The following is a 24,939-nucleotide window of genomic DNA, read 5'->3' as shown; positions in this document are numbered from 1 at the left end:
CACAGGGGGTGGGGGCACACAAACACACACACGGGGTCACATGAGGCCACGTGGGGCACAGGGTCATGGGGCAGACGAGGACAAGGGAGCGGACTGGCTCAGCACTGTGGTTGGGGGCCACACTCCCACAGGAACGCAACGAGAGAAGGGCAGCAGTGCTCCCGAGGGCCACACCCACCTGGAAGACGGCGGGGACGTTGTTACCAACTCACGCTGCTCGCTTTAATACCACCAATCCCGCGTCTCACCTTCCCCAACGGTGCACGCTCCCAAAGGTTCTTATTGCACTCCGAGTCGGCTAACTGGAAACACTTACCGAGAAAGGGAGCTCAATATTTTTGGCAATCGCGCGCATTTCATTTTTAAGCGCGGGCACCGTGCGGGGTCGAGTGTCGGGGTCGCGTGTCGAGGTCGTACCCAGAGTCTCCACGGTGGGCAGCTTCTTGACGATGGCTCTCTTCTTGGCCATACGCATGACCCCGAGCGCCAGCGTCACCGTCACCACGATCGGGAGGCCCTCGGGGATGGCGGCCACCGCCAGGCTGCAGCGAAACAAGCGGCGTCGCTCGCCTCAAAGCCGGCCACGCGCCGGTGCCGCCGCGACACGCTCTCACCCAGAAGCGTGCCATCGCAGACTCCACCGCCGTACCAATCCTATCCATCACCAGCACACCGCCACAGCGCTGCGCAATGTGTCACCACCGCGCTCTTCACCACAAGCCTCAGTGTCACGGTCGCCATACTGCATTGGCACTCCCCCACAGCAACTTCCACCACCGGCCCACCAACCCACACCTGTTGCCCTGCAAAACCACCAACTACCCCCACCTCCAAGCCATCACGACCACACATCACCACCACTTGACATCCAGCCACAAACACCGCCAGCAGGCCCCCACCAGCACACCACTGCCTGCACACCACCACTATCAGGCCAATGGCCACAATTGGGGCCATTGCGTGACCGAGCGTACCTGACGCCGATGGTGAACATGTCCAGGATGTGCTTGCCTTGCAGCCACCCGATGAGCATGATCAAACCTGGGCACAAGCACACGAAAGATAAAGATCTCCCTGTAGCCTAAACATATCGCTGGGGGAAGTGCTGTTAGCGACCACCTATTAAGGCCGGCACGTCACAAGAGGGGGTGGGTGGCCAGCACCGCGCCCGGCCAACTGTGTGTCCCCAATGGCGATGTTAGCAACACACCACTGCATGGGGTACTCATTCGAGACTGAGTCGACCGAGGGGAGGGCCAGGACTGGTTCAGATAGTCGCCACTGGTGTTGGTGGCCGTGAGCGGAAATCGAATCCGCACATGCGAACACAGTCACACACGCACAGCGCGTGCGCACTGCACTCTGCGTGTGGCGAGAGTCACGGCGTTGTGTTTGTCGACGCTGGAGCACAACGCGGAGCTTGGTGCGAGCCACCACTCACCGATGATGCACAGGGAGTAGAAGGAGAGCTGCTTGCCGAGCCGGTCCATGCTCTTCTGCAGCGGGGTCTTCGGGGCCTTCAATGCAAGAAAGCACCACCACGTGACTTGTACGTGTTAATTTGTCCTCAATTTGATCGCGATTGCGCTATTCGCGTCACGTCACGAACTGAATGATCCGTTCGCATCTCCGGCAGAGCGCCGCGACCTCCGTGTTCCAGAATGGCCCAGCAGAAGCGGATATTGCAGAGCTACCTCCGGTCTAAACGGGGAGCGCACGCGTCGCGTACGGTGCGAGCCGAGCCTCACCTCCTCAGCTTGCATCATCTTGAAGACCTCTCCAAACTCAGAGTTCTCGCCGGTCCCAATGACAATTCCCTGCCGAGACAAAGCGCACGCGGGGCGTCGTCCTGGGTCACGCGGGGGTGGAAGGCGCCGGGGCTCACCGCGCGACCGCATCACGGCTCAAACAACACCACCGCGACCACGACGTACAGTGCCCACACTGATCCCGGCCACGTTCACGCGGTCACCGATCGCAGGGTGGCGAGCACAGCCTCTTGCCAATCCGCCGATCAGGCGGAAGCGTCCCCACGCTGTGTCGATCGTGGGAATTGTTTGACCATACTTCACCACGCTGGTCAGTCCGGGTCTGTGAAGTCTGGTGGGAGGGCGGGATACGAGATCGGTTCACGCATCGAAACGGATGCTAGCAGTGACCGGTAACCGAACTCGGGTCACCGAGTTTGAAGCGCAATGGCACAAGATGACAATGTTCGGCATCGCGACCCTGAAGCGCTCGAGCAGGCGTAGAACCGTGCGGTAGAGTCGGAGCACTGCGGGGCACTGCCATGGTCGGGAGAGGTGGGGTCGAGGGTATCGCGGTTGGCATGGTCAGTCTCTTTCTCCCTGGGCCCTGGTGGCGAGAAGCGATCACTCCTAGGTCAGAGCAGAGGCCTCTGCCGCCTCGAGGGACTGGGCCAAGGAAACGACTGCGTCCGAGAGCAAAGAGGGCGGCTGATGTAGAGGTTATGGTGAGGACTGTCACTATGAACATCATCGTCATCATCATAATTATTGTCATCATCATCATCGCCATTGTCCTGGGGGCACGTCTGATACTTTGGCATTATCCTCATCACCTCTTGGGTCTGCACAACGTCTGCTGCTGCCTGTCGCAGACGCTACGTTCATCATCATCATCATCATGAGTCAGCTGCTCTCGGGCTGACATCTCTTCCTTGTCCTTTCCGACAGGTCCTGCAGGAGGCTGCTAGCAAGTCCCCTCTGCTCTCCGAGTGGCACGGCCAAACCATTGCAGCAGCTTTCCTGCTCCCTGCGGCCGCCGCGAGTGTTCGTGTAGCTCTCCGATGCATTTGTGGGTTTGTGCCGCTGCCGGCACGTCGAAGCGAAACGTCGGACATCGTGCCGAACAATGCATGGCGCAACCCGAAAACACAACGGAGAGTTACGCGGCGCAACGCGAAAACCCACGCAAGTACTGGTCCGTGTGCCCCAATCCTCAACCAGCACCGCACCAACGGACCCATCTGTGTGTCGCCGTCAGGTTCTAGTCACCTGCCAACCGGTGAAGTGATGTGGAATTGAAGTGAACACAGGTTCCCTTCAGGAGCCCCCAGGTGCCACTGCGCAGAGGCTGCAATGCCAAACAAAGAACACGAAGCCAGCTCCCCACGGCTTCCTCTCCCAGCCCGCCCCGACCCAGGCTCATTCAGCCTCAACAAACAACGGCCCTTGTGTATTTGGCTTCACAATGCACTTCTTGGCAAACATCCTTCAGAATACACACCAGTTTCCTCCCCACCCCCCACCCCCCCAGTTTGATGTATTCCAAAACAGCTGGTGACTTCTGACTGTTCTGCTGAACGACAAAGAGCACCCGCAGCGTTTGCTTTAATAATCACTTTTCACGGAATGCGTTGCTGGCTCCAGATGCCTCTGGCCGGGTCATGTGGACCCCTAACGACCTCTTGGAAGCAAAGCGTAAGTCCCCGACCGCGTCTCACAAGGGAGAGAGTGACGGGCCCGCCGAAACATTCCGGTTTCAAACAGCTGCATAAACCCCTGCCTCGGCTTGTTACAGGTGAGGAACGAGATACGGGCGTGCAAGTCCACTACTGGCAACAGCGAGGAGGAGGAGGAGCAAGAGGAGGAGCAGGGAGTCGCAATGGTTTAATGGTGCTCCAGGCGGCACTATCCTGCAGGGTGGAGCGCATTATAAACCGGGCTTTACCACTAAACTTGTTATTGGTGAGGCCAGCCGAGGAAGTGTGCTGTGGTGGTGAACGGCAGGCGCTGAGCAGACCGTTAAAGTCCACAAGTTGCGGAGAGAGTTTATAGCCCCCACGACCCCCACGGAACCGATGACGACGATGACGACGATGACAATTCTGATGATGAGACCTGTTCCGTTTCACTCCGGCCACCCCCCTCTCCCAACAACTTTGTTAAATGTCACGATTCAGGGTCCTGATGTAATTCAACAATTGCTCAACTTAAATCTTGACTTAAAGCTTTCGTGACTGCAGGAATTCATATTCTTTGGGTCTTTCTGTAAAGTCACGTAGATAGGTTCAGTGAAAGTAACAAAAATAACAAAAAAACGACGACGTTTCGATCGCAAGCGGTCGTCATCAGGAGGGGGGAAAAAGGGATGACGACCACTTGGGTTGCGATCGAAATGTCGTAGTTTTTTGTTATTTTTGTTATTTTATTTGAACCTATCTACGTGACTTTACCGAAAGACCCAAAGAATAATTGTTCAACTTGTCTCATTTTCACCCACTCGTTCGCATTGATTCTTGGTTTTTCTCGCTCTGGTCTTTTACAAATCTGCATTTGCCTCAATGCAAGATTCGCATATCATAGACATTCGTCAATCCACTGCCGGACACGGGCCTCCGAATGCCCCGGAGATCAATGGGGTCACTTGACCATACTTCACCACGCTGCCCAGTGGAGGCTGGTGGGGAAGGGGGGGCTCAGGACCAGTTCAGATCTCACTCGCCACCGATCTTAGCCGCCGCGGCAGGGAACCGTCTTCACAGCGCAGGGCGCCAATCACTCCGCCGCCACTCCACGCACGTGTCATTTGAAAGTAGTCGATGTTAACGAGCACGGGCTCCATTCTTGTTTCGTTTGAATAGTGGAATCGAAGAGGCCGCCCCTGGCCTCCTGCTGTGCCTGCTGTGCCGCCGCTGCTGCCGCTGCTGCTGCCGCTGCTGCTGCCGCCGGGTGTTTGTAGTTGCGCCCTCGCGGTGCAATAACAACAACAGAGCGGCGCCTTCCTCTCCACGCCCGTACAGTTTGGGTTTGAACGGACGCCAAATGCGCACAAGGGGCAATGGAAAACCAACCGCGGCAACAACAATAATAATACAGAAGTAATAATAACGCGATTCATAACGCGCACCGTTTTTTTTATCGCAAACATAACTGACCGCGACTTTCAAACCGCGCTCGACACGAACGGATGGTTGCCCGCACGGGCTCGGCCACGGTGGGCACAAGCGAGCAAGCGCTGCGCCCGCGGGTGGCTCCGGCTGCGGCGCTTCATAGCGGCACCCCAAGCACAGCGACGAGAGTCGGACGGAGAGGGCAGCGTCGCCGCCGGCGTCCCGCTGCGCTTGCTCCACTGACGTTTTTTTGTTACTTTTACACAGTTGCCGAGCACAGCCTCTAAGGCCCAAAACTTCAAACGGCCAGAAACAAATAGCGCGATCCAAGTCGTAATGGATTAGGAGCGTAACGCTCCGGTCCTTGAATTGGGCAAGGTAATTATCACAAGATTTGTTGGGGAAAAGAGACGACGATGGGAAGAGATTCCAAAGTTGAGCAGTGCAAGGGAAGAAGCAGAAAGGGGAACATTGTGACTTGCGGTGTGGTGAGTGGGTGAACGAGTGGGAGAGTAAACAGAAGAATGACCGAATGAGAGAGTTGAGTGTGTGAGAGAGTGAATAGGTGGCAGAGGGTGTGGGAGAGCGTGCGAGTGTGTGGCTGAGTAAGCGTGTCGTTTTTGGCCTTGTACTGTAAGAACGGTGCTAATACCAAATAAACTAATGATGACGTTGATGGTGGTATGACTGCTGCGTGCGTGGGTGTTTGCTGCCGTGGATAGGAGGTCGGGCTCGAATCTCACAGATCTTCACGCGGAGCAGCAAATAAGCTCCACGGTTACACCGCACAAACAGCTTGGCAGAGTAATTAAAACTAATTTGGATGAAAAATTATCTTTTAATGTTTTTTTTAATCTGGCATCACACTGCCACGCTGACAACTTCAGTGCACAGGCGGATTATCAAAGCCGGCGTCTGATGTCTCCGCTCGGCCCGGCGAGCTCGCGGCTCCGTGCTCCGCGGCCGCCCAAACGGCCGCTTTCATATCCCTCCCCGCAGCCTCCAACCGCTGGGCTCTCTCCGCAGCCACCACGGCAATTAGGGCGATTCGGCATCACCGGGAGCCTCGCGTGTAGCCCCGGAGCGCCAGGGAGAAGGGGGAGGCTGCAGGGGGATGAGCGCCCCCCCCCACCCCCCGAAAGCATTGCTGAAGGCTCAGCACCCTCTTCTGGCAGGCAAAAGCCCGTGGCACCGTTACTCAACCCCCCTCACCTGAGTTTGCGTATACCCCTCCCTCTTTCAAACAAGGTCACTCTACAGGGCTGCTCACAAGCGGAAAAAAACAGATGGCATCGTGGCCTGGGCTGGCTTGCAGGGCCTGTGATATTTACTCTTGTGAGTAGACTTAAGGTGGGAATAAATGTTCCGCACATTGACAGAAAAATACACAACGCGTGCGGTGAGGTTTGGGCGACGGCACTCCAGGGCCAAGCGCTTCGGTTTAACTCCACGAAGCGCGGCGGCTCGCTCCTTTCTCCGCGGCCGGTCTCCCCCGCACGCGTCGCTCGACTCGCTCGCGGTAGAAATTAAGGGCCGACCGATGCGCAGGCAACGCGATTGTAACGAGCGGGCGGGCGGAGCGAGGACGCTAGCTAGCGGGAACCCAACGCCCCCTTCCGGCTGAGAGATCCCCGGGCGCTTCGTTTCTTCCGCTTGAAAAGCATCTCCCACTTTGCTTTGCTCACGAAATAGAGAGACGGCCGCGTCAGAGAGACGCCGAGTGAACGCGCCAATGTCCGGCTAATACACAACGCTAAAGATACACGAGGGATGGGGCGGGTGGGGGAGGGGGAGCACCGTGGAAACAAATACGGACTCCCTTGCTCACGCACCCAATCATAGCGGGCCAGGGAACGGGTGTGTAGCAGCAGTAGTGGTACTAGCAACAGTAGCAGCAGCAGTAGTAGTAATATTAGCAGCAGTGGTAACAGCAGTAGTAGCATTAACAACAGTAGCAGCAGCAGTAGTTGCAGCAGCAGTAGCAGCACCAACAGTAGCAAAAACAGCGGTAGCAGCAGTAGGATCAGCAGCAGCAGTACTAGTTGCAGCAGCAGCAGCAGAAGCAGCAACAGCAGCGTCAGCAGCGCGTGCGGTGTCAAGACGTCACACCGAGTGTGATGGCGGTGCTCTCGAGTGGCATCTGGGCTTTCAAAACCAGCGGGGGTGGGGGGGGGAATGACCAGGGGGGCAAGGGAGAGAAGGTAAATAGACAAGGGGGTGGGAGGAGGTGAGGGTGGGTGTCATGGAGTGCGAGTGGGTGATTGGGGTAAAAGTGGGTGAGACATAAGTGTGAGTGAGTGGGGATGAGAGTGAGTGAACGAGCGAACGAGGATGTGAGCGAGTGGGTAGAGATCCGAGTTATTAAGGATGCGAATGAGTAAGATGTGAGTGCCCGAGTGCGGATGTGAGTTGGCGAGTGAGTGATTTAGTAGGGACGTGAGTGAGCACAGCGATTCATAAGGCGACGTAAGTGAGCGAGTCATTCAATAGGGATGCGAGCGAGCAAGTGGGGATGCGAGCAAGCGAGCGACCGAGCCGGCATGGGACGGGTCACGGGCGCCGGCCGGCCGGCCGGCGTGGGTCGCCGCACGCACCTTGCCCTTGCCGCAGCGCACCAGCGTGCCCATGAAGGCGATGTTGGTGCGCGCCGCCATGTCGCCGTTGAGGGCCCGCGCCACGATGGACGTCGTCTTCCTGCTGGGCTCCGTCTCGCCCGTGAAGCTCGACTCGTCGATGGACAGGTCGATCGACTGCACGGAGACGACGGGGAACATCCCGGCCCCCCGTGGGACCGGCGTCAGGGTGACCGCCAGCATGGGGGGCGCTCGCCGCAATGCCACGCCAGCTCAAGGCCCCCAGCATTGCAAGTTCAGGTTTCAGGTTGGTTTTGTGTAACCAGGTGACATTTCAAGAGACCAGGTGAGTGTCTCATGCGTAAGTGTGACCTGGGGGGGCATCGGCCTGCCAGGAGGGGGGGGGGGAGGGGCGATGATTGCTGCTGTGTGTACAGTACAATTGAGTAATTCGCAGTGTAATTATTTGAATTGGCAACTTTGGATTCCGATTCCAGCACGCACAGCGGCCGACTCTTGCCGGTAATATCGGGCGATCTGTGACGTCCTCTGAAGCAGTTACGGTTATTACACCCAGCGCATAAATTAACCAGGGCGGCCGACGGATTTGAGCCATGACCCTCCGCAGATACCATTTTGACCCCACAGAATTTGGACCACCTGGTAAGGATACTTAAACACTGCTTGAACTCCGGGGCACAAATACCTATCGCGACAATACGACCCCCACGCACCCCGTCCCCGCGTCGTGACGGAAGCGAGGCCTACCTCATAGAGGCGCAGGTCGGCGGGTACGCGGTCGCCCACGGAGAGCGTGACGGTGTCGCCCGGCACCAGCTCGCGCGCCAGCAGCTTTTCCATGCGGCCCTCGCGGACGCTGTGGTCACAAGACGGCCAAGCACGAACGTTCAGCCCAGGCTGGGATTCTGCCGCTATAGGATTTGGGGTGCGGCACCCAGTTGCTAACTCACCACTGCACCGGATAGAGTTCAGAGTGAAGCGGCAGTCGTGGTGACCGATGATCAAGTGCTCACCGATTCACACAACTTGCTCGCTCACTCACTCACTCACCGGTGAACAGTTCGCCCCCCTTTTCACTCATCATCGCTGCTGTCATGGTTACGGTTTCCATGATCATCACTCATTGATTCCTCCACCAAAGTTGAGGACTCACCACCACAGGGTAGGATACAACCCACGCACCCACCCGCACATATTAAAGATCCCCTCGCGTCATTCGCAAGAGTAGACCATTGTGTGCCGGCGTCAGGACCATGAGCAAAATTTGAAAATTATTCAATTTGGATGATATGCGGAGCAGCCATCATGGCCCCCGACTACTGGCAGACTCATGCCTCCAGGTCTCTCTTGCAAATGAGTCTATCCTGGTCTCTTAGGTTCTCGCCTGGCCATAAAAACTTGATAAGTGTTATAGTTATTATTGAGACCAGATGTGACATCGCTCTCCTCCCGATGTTATAATCGCACTTGTACACGGACAGCCCTTTTGTTGGTGGTTACATTTGCCCAGCCAAGCAGTAACCAGGCCCCGCCCCGCTTGGCCTCCGTGATGCGGCAAGGCCGTGTGTGCCACGAGCGATTTGGCCGAAGGCGAAGTTATTAATAATTCGGCTAAAATTAAAAATAAACGCTCGATCTCAAATGTAAATCGAAACATCCGACACCTGCATAATTCAGAGAGCTTGCCATCGATTGTAACCACCCGATCCCTCTCGGGGGCGCAGGCGCGTGAAACGCTGGCACCGCCGCATGCCAGGTGGCGCTCTCGGTGCCAGCGAAGGTCACGAGAGGCCGGCGAGTCTCATCCGGCCCAACGCGGCTTCGACGGAGGCCGCGGCCGCCGGGCCCTGCCACCTGCCCGAGGCGACCGTGCGGCCTCTCCCGTCGCTCATCATCAACACCATTGGCCACGATGAATCCGCTGCTGGACGAAGGCGACGCAAGCCATCACCATCCCGCACGACCCAGTGCCACTAACGTGCATCTCGCTCGAATGAATCTCAGTGCTCCGTCTCCGCTCTGGTCGTCCTCCTCTTGGAAGCGCTCCTTTGTTTGGCTGCCATTCTGCTACAAGTCTCGTCCATTCCGAATTCTCAATATGATGATCTGGTTTGTGTTTGTTCCCTCATCCATGGCACTTTTTCTGTCGCTCAGTCAAATTCCAAGCATCTATCTTTCCTTCCATCTCTGGGAACTTTTCAGTTCAAGTTCTATATGTCAGTCATGACCACAGTGTTTATAATTTACATGTCACATCAGATAATGCTCACTGATTAAAAACACTTTTCTTCCCCGTGTTGGGGCTCTGAATTGGTATTCAAGATCAAGATGCCATCACAGCCAAAGCCACCGAAGCCACCGCCAAAACCGCAGCAATGCTTTCGACCCAATGCCAGATCGTGCAGCCACTGCCACCATCTGCTCCGAGGCCTTTCCCTTGGTCGCCAGATTTGTGCAGACCGCTTCGACGCCCGTCTGGCCAATCGGCCCTCCTATTATTACTACTACTACTACGACAACCAATGCCACGTGACATGAAACAATTCCTGAGCGGGTAGGCGTTCCGTGTTATGCCACGCGGAGTTCGGAGGCAGCGAACGGAACGGACACAATGCAGGCTCGATCCGTCTCTCGCCTCGCCCCCACTATAATTGTCCCGGTCGGAACAGCAACAGCCAGAGATAGCTTTGTGTTTTGACAGACGACACATAAAATCAAACTGCGTCTGAACAATAGCAGAGAACACAAAGGCCCTGCAGTCGGTTGTGGCTGCTTGCCGCACGCTTTGCTCGGTGGCCAAATATAGCGGCTGGCACCAGGCCAAGTCGATGCCAGAGAGCTCCCAAGCGACGTGGGCAACGCTGCCAAGGCGGCGCGTGGCAAAAATCTCAAGAGCCACGTTCCCCAAGAGGACGCCGGCGGGCTCGGAGGGCAGAGACGCTGAGGAGGCACCGCTAATATCCGGCGCTCGAATCTGGGTTTCAGCCACTGCCTCGGGCTGAACCGGGATCTCAAGTGTCGTGAGTAGATGGTCTCAGCCCGGTCAACGATAACTACACAAATAAATACCATCACGTTTACTTTGATCCTGAACCTAAAGTAGCTCAATTCCAGCTGAGAATGTCAACATCGGTTTGGCTCTCATCTGCCGAGCCAGTGGGGAAGTGCTAACCCCGACTGTGTGGAACGAAGGACACTCGAAGAAGGGATTTCTAAAAGTCGTTCCGTGAGATGCGCTTCCTCGGGGCCGTTGCACGACCCCCAACGGCTTCCCAACGAATGCTTCGTCCGCAATGGGCGTGCAGCCTGCGGATTCAACAACTTTTGTTTAAATTGAAGAAGCGGAAGGCGAGCACCCTCCACACCGCGAGCAGCAGCACCTCGGCTGCGAAGCGGCGACGCGCTGGCTACCGAAGGGCGCTGCATCAAGTCGTTCGCTGCACGAAAATATACGCTCAATTATTTACGTGGCCTCATAACTAATGCAGAGGCTGCTTTTGTGAGCACATTCCCTCCTGAGGATTAATTCAAAAATACACGTGTGGTAAAACGTCGATGCCGAGCACAATGAGAGACTCGCATGGGCATCTGTGACCACTGGGATGACTGATTCGATAAAAAAATGCCGAAGCATTCTCATACGGAGGTGCTGTTTTTTTTTATCTCGAGTGATGTTGGGTTAAGGATGTCCTGTGGCACCCGATCCAATCCCGGATCAATTCCAAGAATGCATTCACCAGCTTCAAGATGCTCCATGGACTCGCCCCTGCCTACCTCTCCCCTCTCATCTCACTCTACTCCCCTCCACGCACTCTCCTACCTCTCCCCTCTCATCTCACTCTACTCCCCTCCACACACTCTCCTACCTCTCCCCTTTCATCTCACTCTAATCCCCCTCCACGCACTCTTCGCTCCAACAACCGAGGCTTTCTCAGGGGGAGGTTGCTCGTTCTCCTCTGCTGTCCCCACAGTCCGGAACTCCCTGCCCCGATCCATCCGTGCTGTTCACTTCCTGCCCCTGCCCGAGTCCTGGCTCAAGATCTCCTTGTTTCCTTCGTGTGTGAATGACTGCCCCTTTCTCTCGATACAATACATTTATATAAAATAAATATGCCCATAATATCTGTACAGTGTCTTGAGTTGGGGTCGCATTTAGACCTGCCATATTTACGTTGCATCATATTTGACATGCTCAAGAAAGGCCACAGACCTAACCCACAGACACATCTACACGCTGTATGCATTTCACATGTCATTGTAATTGCACTCAACCACACCGATGGGAGACAGCAACAGGAGGGAATCTGATCCAATCACCGGGCCCCTGTGAACTGCGTGAAGGCGGTGTTCACAATTCGCTCGCTCGGCAACCCCACGCCCCCCCCCCCCCCCCGTCACTAATCACCGATCACGCTGGGGGATGTTGGGAGAGGGGGACGGGGGGCACCAGCGAGCGACGTACCAGTGGCACTCAGGCGGGACCAGCTTGTTCAGCTCTTCGAGCGACTTCTCCGACCTGTATTCCTGCAACGCAGCGACGCACGTCTCAAATGTCAGCGTCGCCACACGAGGGACCAAACAAGACACCAGGAATGGACGTCTCTCATTTGCAACATGGACCCGGGTCACCGAAATTACAAACGCAATTATATAACAAAGCAGTGCAGCAGCAATGGAGCGAACAGAAACGAGAGGCAAAAACAAGCGAGTAGAAATGAGTAAGCAGACAACCGCCCCGCAGGCGGTCGATGAGAGCGAGTGGGACGACGCCTCGGAGCCGCCATGCGGTCATCGCCGAGCCATCGCGTCTGCTCGATCCACCGTGGGATTGTGCGAGCCGTGAGCCATACAGACTCATTCTGCATGTGGCCACATCCGAGCTGCTTTGGCCGCGTTGACCAACACAACGTGGCCGCACTACCAAATTGCCTCGGCTGCAGGCCCCCCTATTCTGCGCGGCAGTGAGGCAAGTCCAGTGTCAGCTGGATATAAGCACACCCCCCCACCTCGGGCATATCAGGAATTTCTCTTCACATTCCCCCCACCAGCGTGATGTCAGCACATGTTTCTTATACCAGAACTGTGCTTATACGAGGTATGCTTAAAAACGGTGTCCACTCGGTTTAGAACTCAACCTCAATTTGTGGGGCTCCACGCATGAAGACGGGACGCTCGTTTGTGTCGTGCAATTATTACGTCGCAAATCCAGACCATGCGCGCTTTGTGAACACGTACCTGCACGAAGGCGACCGTCACGACGATCACGATTGCCTGGTCCGCAAGGGGCAGGGTGCGGGGGGTGCGGGGGGTGGGGAAACGGCAACAAAACACAAACAATTAAGTTTACGATAATCCACTTAAGAGGGACACAGCGCGGGCGCTAATTAATGGGTTCAGCACTCGCAGCGTTGTCCGGGGACCAAGCGGATGAGCATCTGTTCCAGCCGCGCTCATCGGATGACGCACTGGGCTCTTGCGCGAGATCGCAAACCTCCCCGCATGGCGCCACCACCAGATGGCCGTGCCGGTTTTGATGCCTGTTTTAACAATTACGATTACCGCTCGCACGCACGCACACGCAGGTACACGCGCCCGCACACACACGCACGCACGTACACATGTATGCACAGGCACGTACATGCACGTACACGCATACACGCACGGACACAAGCATACACACGTACGTGTACACAATGCAACTAGATGCACACTTGCGCCCACTGCTACCACTACTGTGGTTAATGTCCTATGTGTTGAGGACACCTGCTCACTCACCCACAGGCTCACCCACACGCTCACCCACCCACCCATCCACCCACCCACCCACCCACTCACCCACCCATCCATCCACTTTATCTCTTATTTCTGTTTCTTTCCTGGCACTGCTTCACTTCCATTATCTCTATTCCCCACGTTCTTATAATAACCTTGCTCGATTAAGGAAAAGTGTTACCACTCTTGTGTGTTCCACTTTCCATCGTGCTGTTTGTTGCTGTTTGTTGCTGGCAGCTTTGCGCTTTTGGGACTCAATGCACACCAGTTCACACTCAGCAGTTTGTGGTCCTTTCCCCGCACCTCCGATGAGTACGGTTGGCCGCGTACGATGCAAAAGAATTTCGATTTAAAGCTTTCGTGACTGCAGGGATTCATATTCTTGGTTCTTTCGGTAAAGTCACGTAGAAGGGAAGTAATAAAATAATAAAAATAAAAATAAAAACTATATTGCTTTATTTTATTTTTATTTTATTATTTCCCTTCTACGTGACTTTACCGAAAGAACCAAGAATAAGATGCAAAATAAGTTAAACGTATGTACATACAGCAACGACACGTGTTTCTTTTGTTTTTGCAATTTCCTTGCAGCGAGCTCGCCAGGGCAAGGGCTGTTTCCCAGCGCCAGCGCTGGCGCTAAGTGGCGGGACTTCCCGTAAGCGAGTGGCGCGGCCCCATACAGGCGGTGCCACGCCGTGTCAGGTTCTCGTTTTGAGGCAAGTTGACCCGGCGCCAACTTCAGGACAGGTCGCGGTAGCGACCGTCAGCGGTGCCGCGGCGGCGCGAAGAAACGGTGCAGCGTTTACAGCTCAAGTAGCTGTCGCATTGCCAACTCCGGCGGTGAGCGCCAAGACAAAGATCCCCCATGTAGCCTGCATCAGACTGCTGGGGCAAGTGCTTTTGGCGAGTAGCACCTATGAAGGCTGGCACAGCACACGAGGGGGTGGGTGGCCAGCACGCCGTACAAGGTACTCATTTGAGACTGAGCCAACCTAGGAGAGGCCCAGGACCGGTTCAAATATTCGCCTTTGTATTTGGTCGTGAGCAGGTCGCCGATTCGTAGCAAGATGCGATAACCGCTGTGCCACCGCCCCCCCCCCCCCCGACTCCCGTGTGTGTGCGTGTGTGTGCGTGCGTGCGCATGTGCGGGTGTGTGCGTGTGCGTGTGTGTGCGTGCGTGTGCCGTGTACAGACACGGTACACGCACACATCGCGAGGCGGACGGCAGAACCACAAGAAGCGCGCCGTCCACTTTCGCTCGCAGTCCACTTTCGCTCGCAAACAATAGCGCTTAATATAGAGCAAGGCGGCGGCGAGAGAGTTATGCAACGGCACATCACAACAACACCAAACACCGCTGCCGTAATGCCGTCTTTGAAAAGGAGGAAGGATTATGTTAAGCATCTTACATTTTAAACAATAATTAAATTGTCATGTTTTTTTTATTAACAATTTAATCTTTTGCCCCAGTTTTTATTTGCTTGCGCTATCGGCGTTGCACCAAGTGACAAAGCATCGTTCGGATCTCTCACAGAGCAGCAGAAGCTCCTTCTGGTTTGAGACTGGCCCGTGAAAGCGGACACCACAGAGCTACCTCTGAAATCCCTTACAGTGACCTCTTGCACGACAGTCAAACCGATATATTTATGATTTGGCCAAACTGAGTGCAGAACCAAAACGATTGCGACGGTTTATTTTCGTGTGGTCCTTGGTAACTGGGCTGAGACCATGAAACTTCACTCCAGTGGAGAACCCAATTTAATGATCGGCGACTAAAAACCCGGATTCCAGCCCAGCACCTCGGCAGTGCCAGGCGCGGCGTCTCTGACATCTGAGCACCCCCCCCTCCCTCCCCACCGTCATTGTTTCGCTGCAAAAACACAACCGAGAGATGCACGCAACCGAGCGACACGCGCCAGCATCGCGCGCTGTCATTTGCCGGGACGCGGCAGGGCCTGGCGGTGCCGTCCTTCGGCCCCCGTGCGACTCTCACCACAGTGATGCTGACCGCGTCGTCGATCTGGTTCATGAGGACGCTGATGACGGCCGAAGAGAGCAGCAGCAGAATCAGGGGGTTCTTGAACTGTGGCGGCACAACCACACACGACCACACGCGACCACACACAACAACACGGGACCACACGCAACCACACGCAACAACACGGGACCAGAGTCACTGCCGGCCTCCACAAAATAAGGCTTCTTTATAACACATGACAATCTGCGAATGCACATGTGCAGATGTCCACCATTCAAGAAACGAAAAAGCTCTCATCTCTTACACCTTTAATAGCGCTGTTTGTTGCTTGTCGCTTGGCATTTTGGGTCTTTGGGAAAGGAGATCCCCGTGATTTTAAGTCAAAGTACAACGTGGAGAAGGAGGATGTGTGTTTTTTTTTTAAGGGACCGTGTCAGCAGTGGTATCGTGGGGGTTTATTAGACCATAGTCCACCATACTGCTTGCTCTATGGGTTTGGTGAAGGTGGCTACGGCAGCATAGACAGTAGAGCACAACGACAGATATTGCCGCCCCGCCCCCCCCCCGGCTGCCCCCTTAAATCCAAGCGGCAACCCCCAGTTTCTCAAAACTCGCCACACTCGGTCACCAAGTGGCACGGCGCACGACAGGCGACAGCAACGGAGGGGTGGGGGGGCGCTGACGCCGGGTCGCTTCTCGACGGCGCTCTTGGCTCCGCGCTAATTAAACGCTTCAGAGACCAATTACCCGGAGCTTTCTCGGTGGCGCTTCATGCCGTCGCCACCCGTGATGAGACTCCTCTGTGGAACCGTTCCACCTCGCCGTCACCCCCGCGCCACCAAAGGGCGCGCCGAATGTTTTCGTTCGGCGGAGAGCGCCGTGCAGCGACGAGAAGCTTTTCTGTCTGCCCGTCAAACTTTTTCGCCGTCAAATAAAAAGCGCCGCACGCGACTTAATCCAGACAGCTCGTGCGGCGCCATAAACAGCTTCACTAACGGGGTCGACGAGCAGTGCGGCCTCTCTGCCGAGACCAACACGCTCATTCATCATCATCATCGGCCATCATCTGCTGGGTGACGGGCATCCCCAAGCCACCGTCATGTCTCGCAATCTTGCGATGTAACTATCCGCCTTGTGCCTAGGAACCGGCCGATTTCACCACGAGATGTTTGTCTCTCCTGGCTGCCATTCTCTCATCGTCAGTCTGGAGCACGGCCATCGTCCCTTCCTGCCCAAAGCCCACAAACTTTGCTTGACGGTCACCGCGACGTCTCCAATTCGCGTGCGTTATTTAATCTTCTCATTTATTTTACTCGACTAAATGCCGCGCCATGAGATGCGACCGCATGCATCCATTAAGCCACGCGACTCATTAATGCTAATTTAATCCACGGACGCCTCGAGCCTGTCAATCAAGTTTGCTCGAACACAACTTAATGTGCAATGACATCAACGCGTCGCCACGCCACCGCAGACTCAATTATGGCTAAGTACACAGGCAACTACTCTACGTGGGTCGCTAATTTACGGTCAAAGCGACCCCCAAATTATTTCCCACGTCTCCCGGCGGGCACTCGATCTCACCGACGGGGAGCGGGGCCGGCCCGTGATTGAGCAATGCCCGACAATAACGCCGCATGCGGGCAGCCCAGGGAACTTATAATTAGAGAGCTGGAATTTGCGGCGGCTGCGTTTGCTGCTCAACGTCAAGATTAGCAAATGTCATGGGGTACAAAAAGCAAAATGTTGGGGGCCATGGTCATGATTGGCGACCGCGGCAGGCAGACTAACGCAAATAATGGCGGAGGCCCTTCTCCTCCTGCGCGTCGGTCGCGTCGTGTGGCAGCGTGTGACGCTTTTAACGGAACGGAGAATCGCTGGCCAAAGTTGTATTTAACGTTGTCGCCTTGAAATTAAAAACGTATTTCTCTCGTCTTGTGCGATCACCGAAATCCAACACAACGTGACGCACGCCGCGGCAGAAATGCCGCAGGGCGCTCGTGAAATGTGCCAACGTCGAGAGAAGTTAATTACAAAATGTGAAACCCCACGCACCGAGTTGTTTACACGTGGAGTTCACCCATGTCCTAGCCATGGCAACCACCCTCGGGATACGCGGTTGCGGTAACATTCCAGAAGTCTACGTGACCCAGGCAGCAACGCGGTGCAGTGGTGATGCTCGTTACTAACGGCAAGATTGGCCTGGGCTCGACTCCCGACTTGGGTGCCTTCCAGCGTGGGGTTTGTGTGTTCTCCCGCTGTTTTGCAGAGTGCGTGTGCGAGTGTATGACTGAGTGTGTGGATGATGGAGTTGTGAATAAATGAAGTTTGAATGTGCTCGCACCCTGTTCTGCATGGATTTCCTCCGGGTTCTCCGGTTTCCTCGCGTAACTAAAATAAACATACACTGTAACTGGTGCTGGCCAAACCCATACCAAAGCTGAAGAATCACCTGCAAATTACTCATTTGGGATTACACACAGCAGCAGCAATGCCCCTGACTGAAAAAACTTGAGAAGACCCGACTGAACGGGTCTTGTGACTCAGCGAGGTTCTAGTGGGTAAACAAGCGTAATAACAACAACAATCACAAAATAACCCGGCCTGCTAACATTCAAACTTCCTCCCTGAGAAACTTTTCATCTCAGCCTCTCTGCAGCGAAACGTCAGCCGCACGCACTGTAGCCACGTCATCGTCTGCAGCTCACCGTGTGACCTCCGTCTAACGGCTTGTGGAATGCCGTCGTCACGCCGTCGCACTGTCAGCGAACACGGCCATTGTTTCGTAGTCCACCGGTCACGAGTGCACAGCACACTGCCGCTTGTGTTGTAAAAACAGTGCTCGAATTCCTGTTGAACGGGGTGCGCCGTTTTACTCCTGGTGTCTGGACTGTAAGCCGTAGAATTGAACCCCCTAAAAAAAGAGCCCCCGTTGAAAACGCACAATTGTGCAATCGGCGGTCACGTCATGAAATAACGAATCCATTGGGATATACCGCACACAGCAGTGCAACCCTTCGTGTACGGCAATGGCCCACGGAATACCACGGAGCTCCCTCCGAGGTCCCTCCATGCTGCTTGACGTGTGTCACGCGCGCGTGTGCTTCCTCGCCTATGGTCACGTGATCACCTGCCACTGTTGCCCAAGGCCGCCTGAAACTTTAGTTGATGTTGTAACGGCCAAGTGGCGAGGCAATGAATTACCAAAAGGGGTCACTAACCGTACTTACAGCTTATCTGCCTCGTTACGAGCAATTCGCTTTTACGGCTCCGAGGATCCAAGTTACTACATGTACATAATCGAGGCCCTGCCCGGCACTGATGGCAACGCAGTCACGTGTATTTGCCACCAGACTGACAACAGCTGTGCCAGAAAGCCACCTCATGGCACACCCCACCGGGAGCCCACCGCAAGTTCGCATTATTACTTTTACAAGCGAGGCAGCTTTCATGCACTTTGCGATCCTGCAGATTTCTTTTCGCTCAGGCTTAACGTGCAAACATAAAACATCACGCGCGCCGCCACCACCACCACCGTTCCCCCGCGGCGCCGCAAGCACCCCCCCCCCCCCCCCGCGTACCTGGGAAATGTACTTCCTCCATAGCGGCTCCTCCTCGTTTATCTCAAACTCGTTCCAGCCGTGGTAGGCCCTCCTGTGCAGCACTTCGCTGGTGGCTAGCCCGCTCTGGAGGCTGGCCTGCACGCGTGAGACACAAGACGGCGCCGGTCACAACCTCCCATTCGACGCCTCCGCTGATGCATCGATCGCTCCGGAAGTTTGCAAACGAGTCTCTAAAAGTGAAACGGTCAGAATCCACGGCCCTAATCTAAACATCGGCCTGAACCATGACAATTCACAAAGAGGGTGGGGAGATTATAATCATTACTTTATTATTGTTGTTGTTATTAAGCTGGTTTAGCCAGGAACGCCTCACCGAGTCTCACGACTCTTTTTCAGTGGGGTCCTGCTGCATTGGATCCCGACTTAGTCATTTGCAGGTGAGTTTTCAGCATTGGGATGCTTGGCCAATACCGGTAACACTGTGTCGGGGGTTTTGTTAGCGAATGGAAGGAAAGTGGAAATCCTGGATGGAACCCACGCAGAACAGGGGCAGAACAGAAAAACTCATTCTCAATCCACTGTTGGATGAAAGCCTCTCCATGCCATGCCAGTCATGCAGGCTTTCGGACCGTACATCTCTCCACGCCGGTGAGTGCGGGTTGGAGACCGGAGCGCGAGGCAGAGGGCAGGATGGGCTCCAATGTCAGGAATCACAAACGTCAAGCAGTGCCCAACCCTACTGGATGTCACAGTACAGAAGGGTGCGGGATGAACGGGGCCATTGAACGTCAGGCTGGTCCCGACGGCTGCCCCGAAACGCATTTTACAATCGCTCAGCCAGCATCCCAGACTTGTTGTTTAACTGAAGTATAGAATGTAATACGGGGCACATTTCCCCTCGCGTATCCTACAACGACACTGCCGCACCACGCGTGGCACTGGCAGAACAGCGTTCACCACGCTCCGCTGCAAACGTTACGTTTCACGGCGCTCGGCTTCCACGTTGCAAATTCTTCTCCTACCCCCGTCCCCCCAATCTCTGGAGGATAAGCTCCGTGCGACACACACGGGTTAACGAGACCGTGTGCGTCGAGGGATTATCTTGCCTGCCCATCCTCCACACCTCCCCTACCCCCTCCCCCACGCTCCTCAGCCGACTGTGCGAGAACGCCCTTCCTAGGAGTCCTCACGTCACGCCACATTATCCACACCGCACAACCGGCTCACGGGATGAATGCTTCTTGGCTCTACGATGTTTTGGGGTTGTGCCGCGCGTGGATTCGGCGCCATGCCCGTGGGTTCGGCGCCATGCCCGTGGGTTCGGCGCCATGCCCGACGTTCCTTCAGGACGATGTCGGCGTTCTACAGTTCCCTGAGTAAGCTCCCGGCACTTGAAACCGAATTGAAGAAGCTCCAAGCCGGTAGACCGAAATGTCAGACATCGCGCCAAGCAGCACGCAGAACAATACAAAAACACATCGAAGAGCCACACGGCAGCACAGCTTCCAAAGCCTACGCCGCAGGAGTGGGTCAGGGCATGCGTTAAACCACTCGGCCAACGCCCAACGCCAAGGCCACTGGTTACGAGGTGGCGTCGGTGCAGACGACACCCCTCGGGGCAGCAGGGCTCTGACCCACAGCGCCAGCTCAGCTCTGGGCAGGGAGGGTGGAGGGAGGCTGGGACTCAAGCAGGTGGGAGGGCAGAGAATGAGAGAGAGAGACCCCGACTGCAGAGCGTGACTGCATCTTTAATGCACGATGTGCGGATACCGGTAGCAAGGCGCGTGTAACACTGCCCCAATTTTAGTTGGAGAATGTAATGCAGTAAAAGTGTCGAGTGGGAGCTCGTTGAAGCCTCACGGGGTGAATGGTCAACGTTCGTTGCAGTGCAGCCATCTCAAACTGCCTCTGCGAATGCCTCCGGTCGCTTGCGGACTCATGAGTGAAGGCATAACAACAGGGCTCCATCCAACAGTGAACAAGCTCACGATGTATGCATCGAATCGCTTTTTATACCCGTACGTTGTACGTAATGGGTTCACGTGACCAATCCAGCCACGAGTGGCTGTCACATTCATCACAGTGTAAAAAGTGAAAACCGGTGCTTTAATCGACTTGCAACTGCCCGGGAGGTGAATAGTTACAACTCGACTCACGAGGGAGGTTCTCGCGAATATTAGATCTGAAGACGAATTATGCCACGCCGTGGTTTCTGCTCCTTCAGACGCCGTCATTAAATACGCCGAGTAAGCGTGCCGGTCTCGCACCAGCAGGACCCGTCCTTCCCTCTCCACGCATCCCCCTTCTCCACCGCTGCGCCGCTCGCGCCTCATCAACGTCACCGCTCCTCTCCCCGAGCGTGAATCCCCCGTTCGCTCGGCTCACTTTCTAACGAATGAGGAGGGCGCAGCAGCCAGCGATGGGCAGGCAGGATTATTTAATTAATATCACCCGCCACGTCCCCTTTCCGATGTTGCGCTCTGCAAAGTTTGTCTACTTGAAGGAATGTTTCTTACACAACTCTAAATCCACCACCACGCCACCTCCACCGGACCCGCCCACCACGCCGCCACGTCTCTTTAATTATCACTCAAACTTCACTTTGAACATGAATCTGAGGAAAAACAAGTCGCCGCGCATGTGTACACAGGGCGGTGGCGATACTGGTTAGTCCAGTTTCGCTTTTCACTTCCCAACTCCACTATGAACTGCGACAATTCACCGACATTAAAGCAATTCACCACGTATCAAGCGGAGCAAATAGCCTGGTTAACTTATCTGGATGTATTATTTGGTGCTGCTGCGTTGGCAGTTGTGAACAAGCACAGTTCGGGACGAAGAATGTAAAGTTATCATTCATTCGGACATTCTCCGAGTCACTAAGACCACCTCAAGGCCCTGAGAAAAGTTGCTAAACCTCACTGTGTAAACACAGCGAATGTAAACCCACAGGTGAACGGGCAGGACACTGCTGCGCGGTGAGGGAGGGGCGAGCGCAAGTCAATGAGCTGGAAAGCTAAGACACGTCAGCCTCCGAGGCACGGGAGCAACTCTTGTTGCCGTGTTTGCACAAACACCGCGAGAACAGCGTGTGCGCGTCTCGCATGTCGGCAGCGAGGAAGCGCGACCGCCACAGCGAGCATAGCGCACTACAAACACGGCTGCCCAAGTTGGAATTCCGACCACTGTTAACATGGCGATCATCTTCACCATTCCAGCGCCTCCCCTAGGTACACATACGCCTTAAAAAGAGTCCCTGGTACAGGAAGCATCTGCGCTGACAAAGGCAGCCAGGCGTGGTCGTGGCCACACCACCCCTTCGAACGCCGTGCCGGCCTTCATTGGCGCTCGCCAATGAGCGTTAGCCCCAAAGGCCCATGTAGGCTGTCTTTGCCACCGTTTGTCTTTGTGTGGTAGTGCCACGCGACTCCGGCCTGGCGGGGCTCTGCGCGGGTACCTGCAGCATGCACGCCACCTCGTCCACCGCCAGCGCCGCCGCCTCCTTGGATGGCAGGACGCGGATCATGGTCTCATTCTTGCCAAGTCCAGGCTCGTCTGGCTTGTCCTACAGACGCGCGAGGCGAGGTGGACACATCGAGAAAATACATTAGAGGTAATCAACGACGTATTGATCAGACGATTACTATCAATTTGTTACACCCTCCGATCTATTCGCCTTCCGACGTTTCGACACACGTGCCAAGGGATTGATCTTCTTCAGTTCCTGCTGCGAGGAAGCTTCAAGCACGTAGAGTGAAACTATGGACTGTGATAACTTACACAGCAGTGCTGTGTTCCGCTCACGAGACACACGAGTCATCGTGCACGCTAGATGAGATGTAAAAATGTACAGCCCTGAGCAGCATGTGGGTTGTTTGTCCACACTTCAGCACGAGTCGGCACGGGAGGGCCAGTTTCGATGTCACTTACCACAGCTAATGTACGGTGTGAAATGTATATTGCCGTGTTACATTGATGGCAACGAGGACGAGAAAATGGTCAGATTGAGACGGGTAAAAATGAGGAACATTACAAACGAAAATTTTAAAAGATGAAGTCGTGAATTGACTTGCAGCAATGAATCCTCGACACATTAGTACTGTATTTTATAGAAATCAAGAGAGAGAAGCCAGGTGATATTTAACATTATGAGTTATCTCGAACGTGGCCAACAATCACTTTACAGCTCATTGGATTCCTCCAGGATAACAAAAAAATCCGATTTTGACAATGTAAATTGACGAAATGTACACAGTTCTGTGCAGCAACGAAAATGATTCCGGAACATTCCTGTGAGCTGGGCGCTTGAGCTCAGGCCGGCCCTGCACTTTATTTAAATCGCGACCACAAAACAGCCATCTCCCTCGCCGCAGCACAGCTGACGTGAAAATCCATCTTCCACCGTCGCATCCACCACCCCATCACAGCCACCACTCAATCACGTCCACCACATCACCACGTCCACCACATCATTATACACACCGCCCCATCACACCCACCACATTATTATACACACCGCCCCATCACACCCACCACATCATTATACACACCACCCCATCACAGCCACCACTCCATCACGTCCACCAAATCACCACGTCCACCACAACATCACAGCCACATCATCACGTCCACCACATCACCACGTCCACCACATCATGATACACACCACCCCACCACCGCAGCCCCGCTGGAGCCCAACGCAGTGGCCAGGCGACCGTCTTACGCGCTTCCCCGATCCACGGCGAGGCCGGCGAGGCATCCTCTCCCTCCTGCTACCCCCCCCCCCCCCACGGTCTCTCTTCCCACTCGTCTCTTCCCCCTGTTGCTTCTCCTCCTGCTGCTGCTGCGTCTGCCCGCACCCAGCGCCCGGCTGGAAGCAGCCGCGGGGCGCGGCGCTTTATAGGCGGTCGGGGGCGTCACGGGAGAGTCGCTAATTAATCACCGCGGGACCGTGGGACGCCCACCAACATCCACCCCCGTGCTGCTCGCTCCTTCCCAGAACCCCCCCGCGGCTTCAGTGTCCCATGGCAGCTCCAGTCTCCCCGAGCCCCATGTGGGAGCGCAATGCCCTCCCTGTCACGAAACCCCGCGACCCCCAAGGGCTCGACCCCGATGGCTTTCCCGGGTCCCCCGGTTTGACCCGCAGAGAATATCAGAGCCCGTCGCTCGACGCCACTTTAAATCACACCACTCCGAGCCACTCCACCTCCCATCAACCCCCCCCTCCTCACCACTCCACCTCACATCAACCCCCCCCCCCCTCCTCACCACTCCACCTCCCATCAACCCCCCCCTCCTCACCACTCCACCTCCCATCAACCCCCCCCCCCTCCTCACCACTCCACCCCACCAAGAGAAGATCCCCCGTGTAGCCTGAACAGACTGTAGGGGCTAGAGCTGTTAGCGAGCACCTATGAAGGCCAGAACGGTACACGAGAGGGTGGGTGGCCATCACCTCGCCCGGCCGCCTTTGTCTCCCGAGTGGAGATGTTTACACACCTTACCGGGTACTCATTTGAGGCCGAGTCGACCTAGGGGAGGCCCAGGACCGGTTCAGATAATCGTCACCGGTGTTGGCCGTGAGCGGGAATCGAACTCGGGTCGCCAGGTCCGTAGCGCAGCGTAGCGCTAACCGCGACACTACCGCTCCCCATGACACCACCAGCAGCAGCACCACAACAACAACAACACGCCACCACAACAACAACAGCACCCAACCCACGCACCGCCACACACAACACCGCCACGCCAGTCGCACCTTGCGGAAGCCGCCCGCTCCTCCGCCCCCTGCCTGATCGGCTCCCCGCGGTCCCCACGAGGCCGCAGCGCGCTTCGCAAGGCCGACAAGCCGGGCCAGACCCCCTGCCATGCTGCTCACAGAGGCCGCGGAAGGCCGCGCGGTCCCGGGCGAGCGTCTATCCGAGCGCCGAGGCCCCGCATCGCGCCGGGGCGCGGACCACCTCGGCTCGGCTCGGTGTTTCCCCGGCGGCCGCCGACGTCTCTCCCCACCACAGGGACCGGTGGCGGGGCCCGGTGCGAGGGGTCGGGCGGTCGGGCGGTGTGCGGCTCCGGTGGCGGCGGCAGAGGGGCTCTCTGGGGCCGCGTGTCTCGGTCTCCCGCGGGGATCGCCGCCGCTCCACTTCGCAGTGTCGCTCGACACGAGATCGAGAGCTGTGG

At 55.9% G+C, this 24,939-nt stretch overlaps 1 protein-coding gene across 3 annotated transcripts in view; it reads right to left on the bottom strand.

The window, feature by feature from the left end:
* Positions 1-24,939, bottom strand: part of LOC133350965 (calcium-transporting ATPase type 2C member 1-like) — a 39,182-nt gene extending 14,243 nt beyond the window's left edge. Inside the window, exons 1-12 of one of the 3 annotated variants that reach the window (XM_061565824.1) lie at positions 24,521-24,939; positions 22,220-22,327; positions 18,781-18,897; positions 15,215-15,304; positions 12,685-12,720; positions 11,912-11,973; positions 8,197-8,305; positions 7,450-7,605; positions 1,749-1,817; positions 1,442-1,517; positions 975-1,041; positions 418-542 (exon numbers count right to left, since the gene is read on the bottom strand). In XM_061565824.1, coding sequence (XP_061421808.1) covers positions 418-542; positions 975-1,041; positions 1,442-1,517; positions 1,749-1,817; positions 7,450-7,605; positions 8,197-8,305; positions 11,912-11,973; positions 12,685-12,720; positions 15,215-15,304; positions 18,781-18,897; positions 22,220-22,327; positions 24,521-24,631 — 1,126 coding nt within the window. In that variant the 5' untranslated portion in view covers positions 24,632-24,939. Of the gene's footprint in view, positions 1-417; positions 543-974; positions 1,042-1,441; positions 1,518-1,748; positions 1,818-7,449; positions 7,606-8,196; positions 8,306-11,911; positions 11,974-12,684; positions 12,721-15,214; positions 15,305-18,780; positions 18,898-22,219; positions 22,328-23,485; positions 23,583-24,520 lie in introns of those variants that run through there. The other 2 variants (XM_061565826.1, XM_061565825.1) reach the window with 2 other exon arrangements.

The sequence above is a fragment of the Lethenteron reissneri genome, chromosome 35, assembly GCF_015708825.2.
Source record: "Lethenteron reissneri isolate LAM-NWPU_2019-01 chromosome 35, ASM1570882v1, whole genome shotgun sequence".
In the NCBI taxonomy this organism is placed as follows: Eukaryota; Metazoa; Chordata; class Hyperoartia; order Petromyzontiformes; family Petromyzontidae; genus Lethenteron; species Lethenteron reissneri.
Note: the sequence above shows the minus strand (reverse complement) of the source record. Positions and strands in the feature narration are given on the sequence as shown.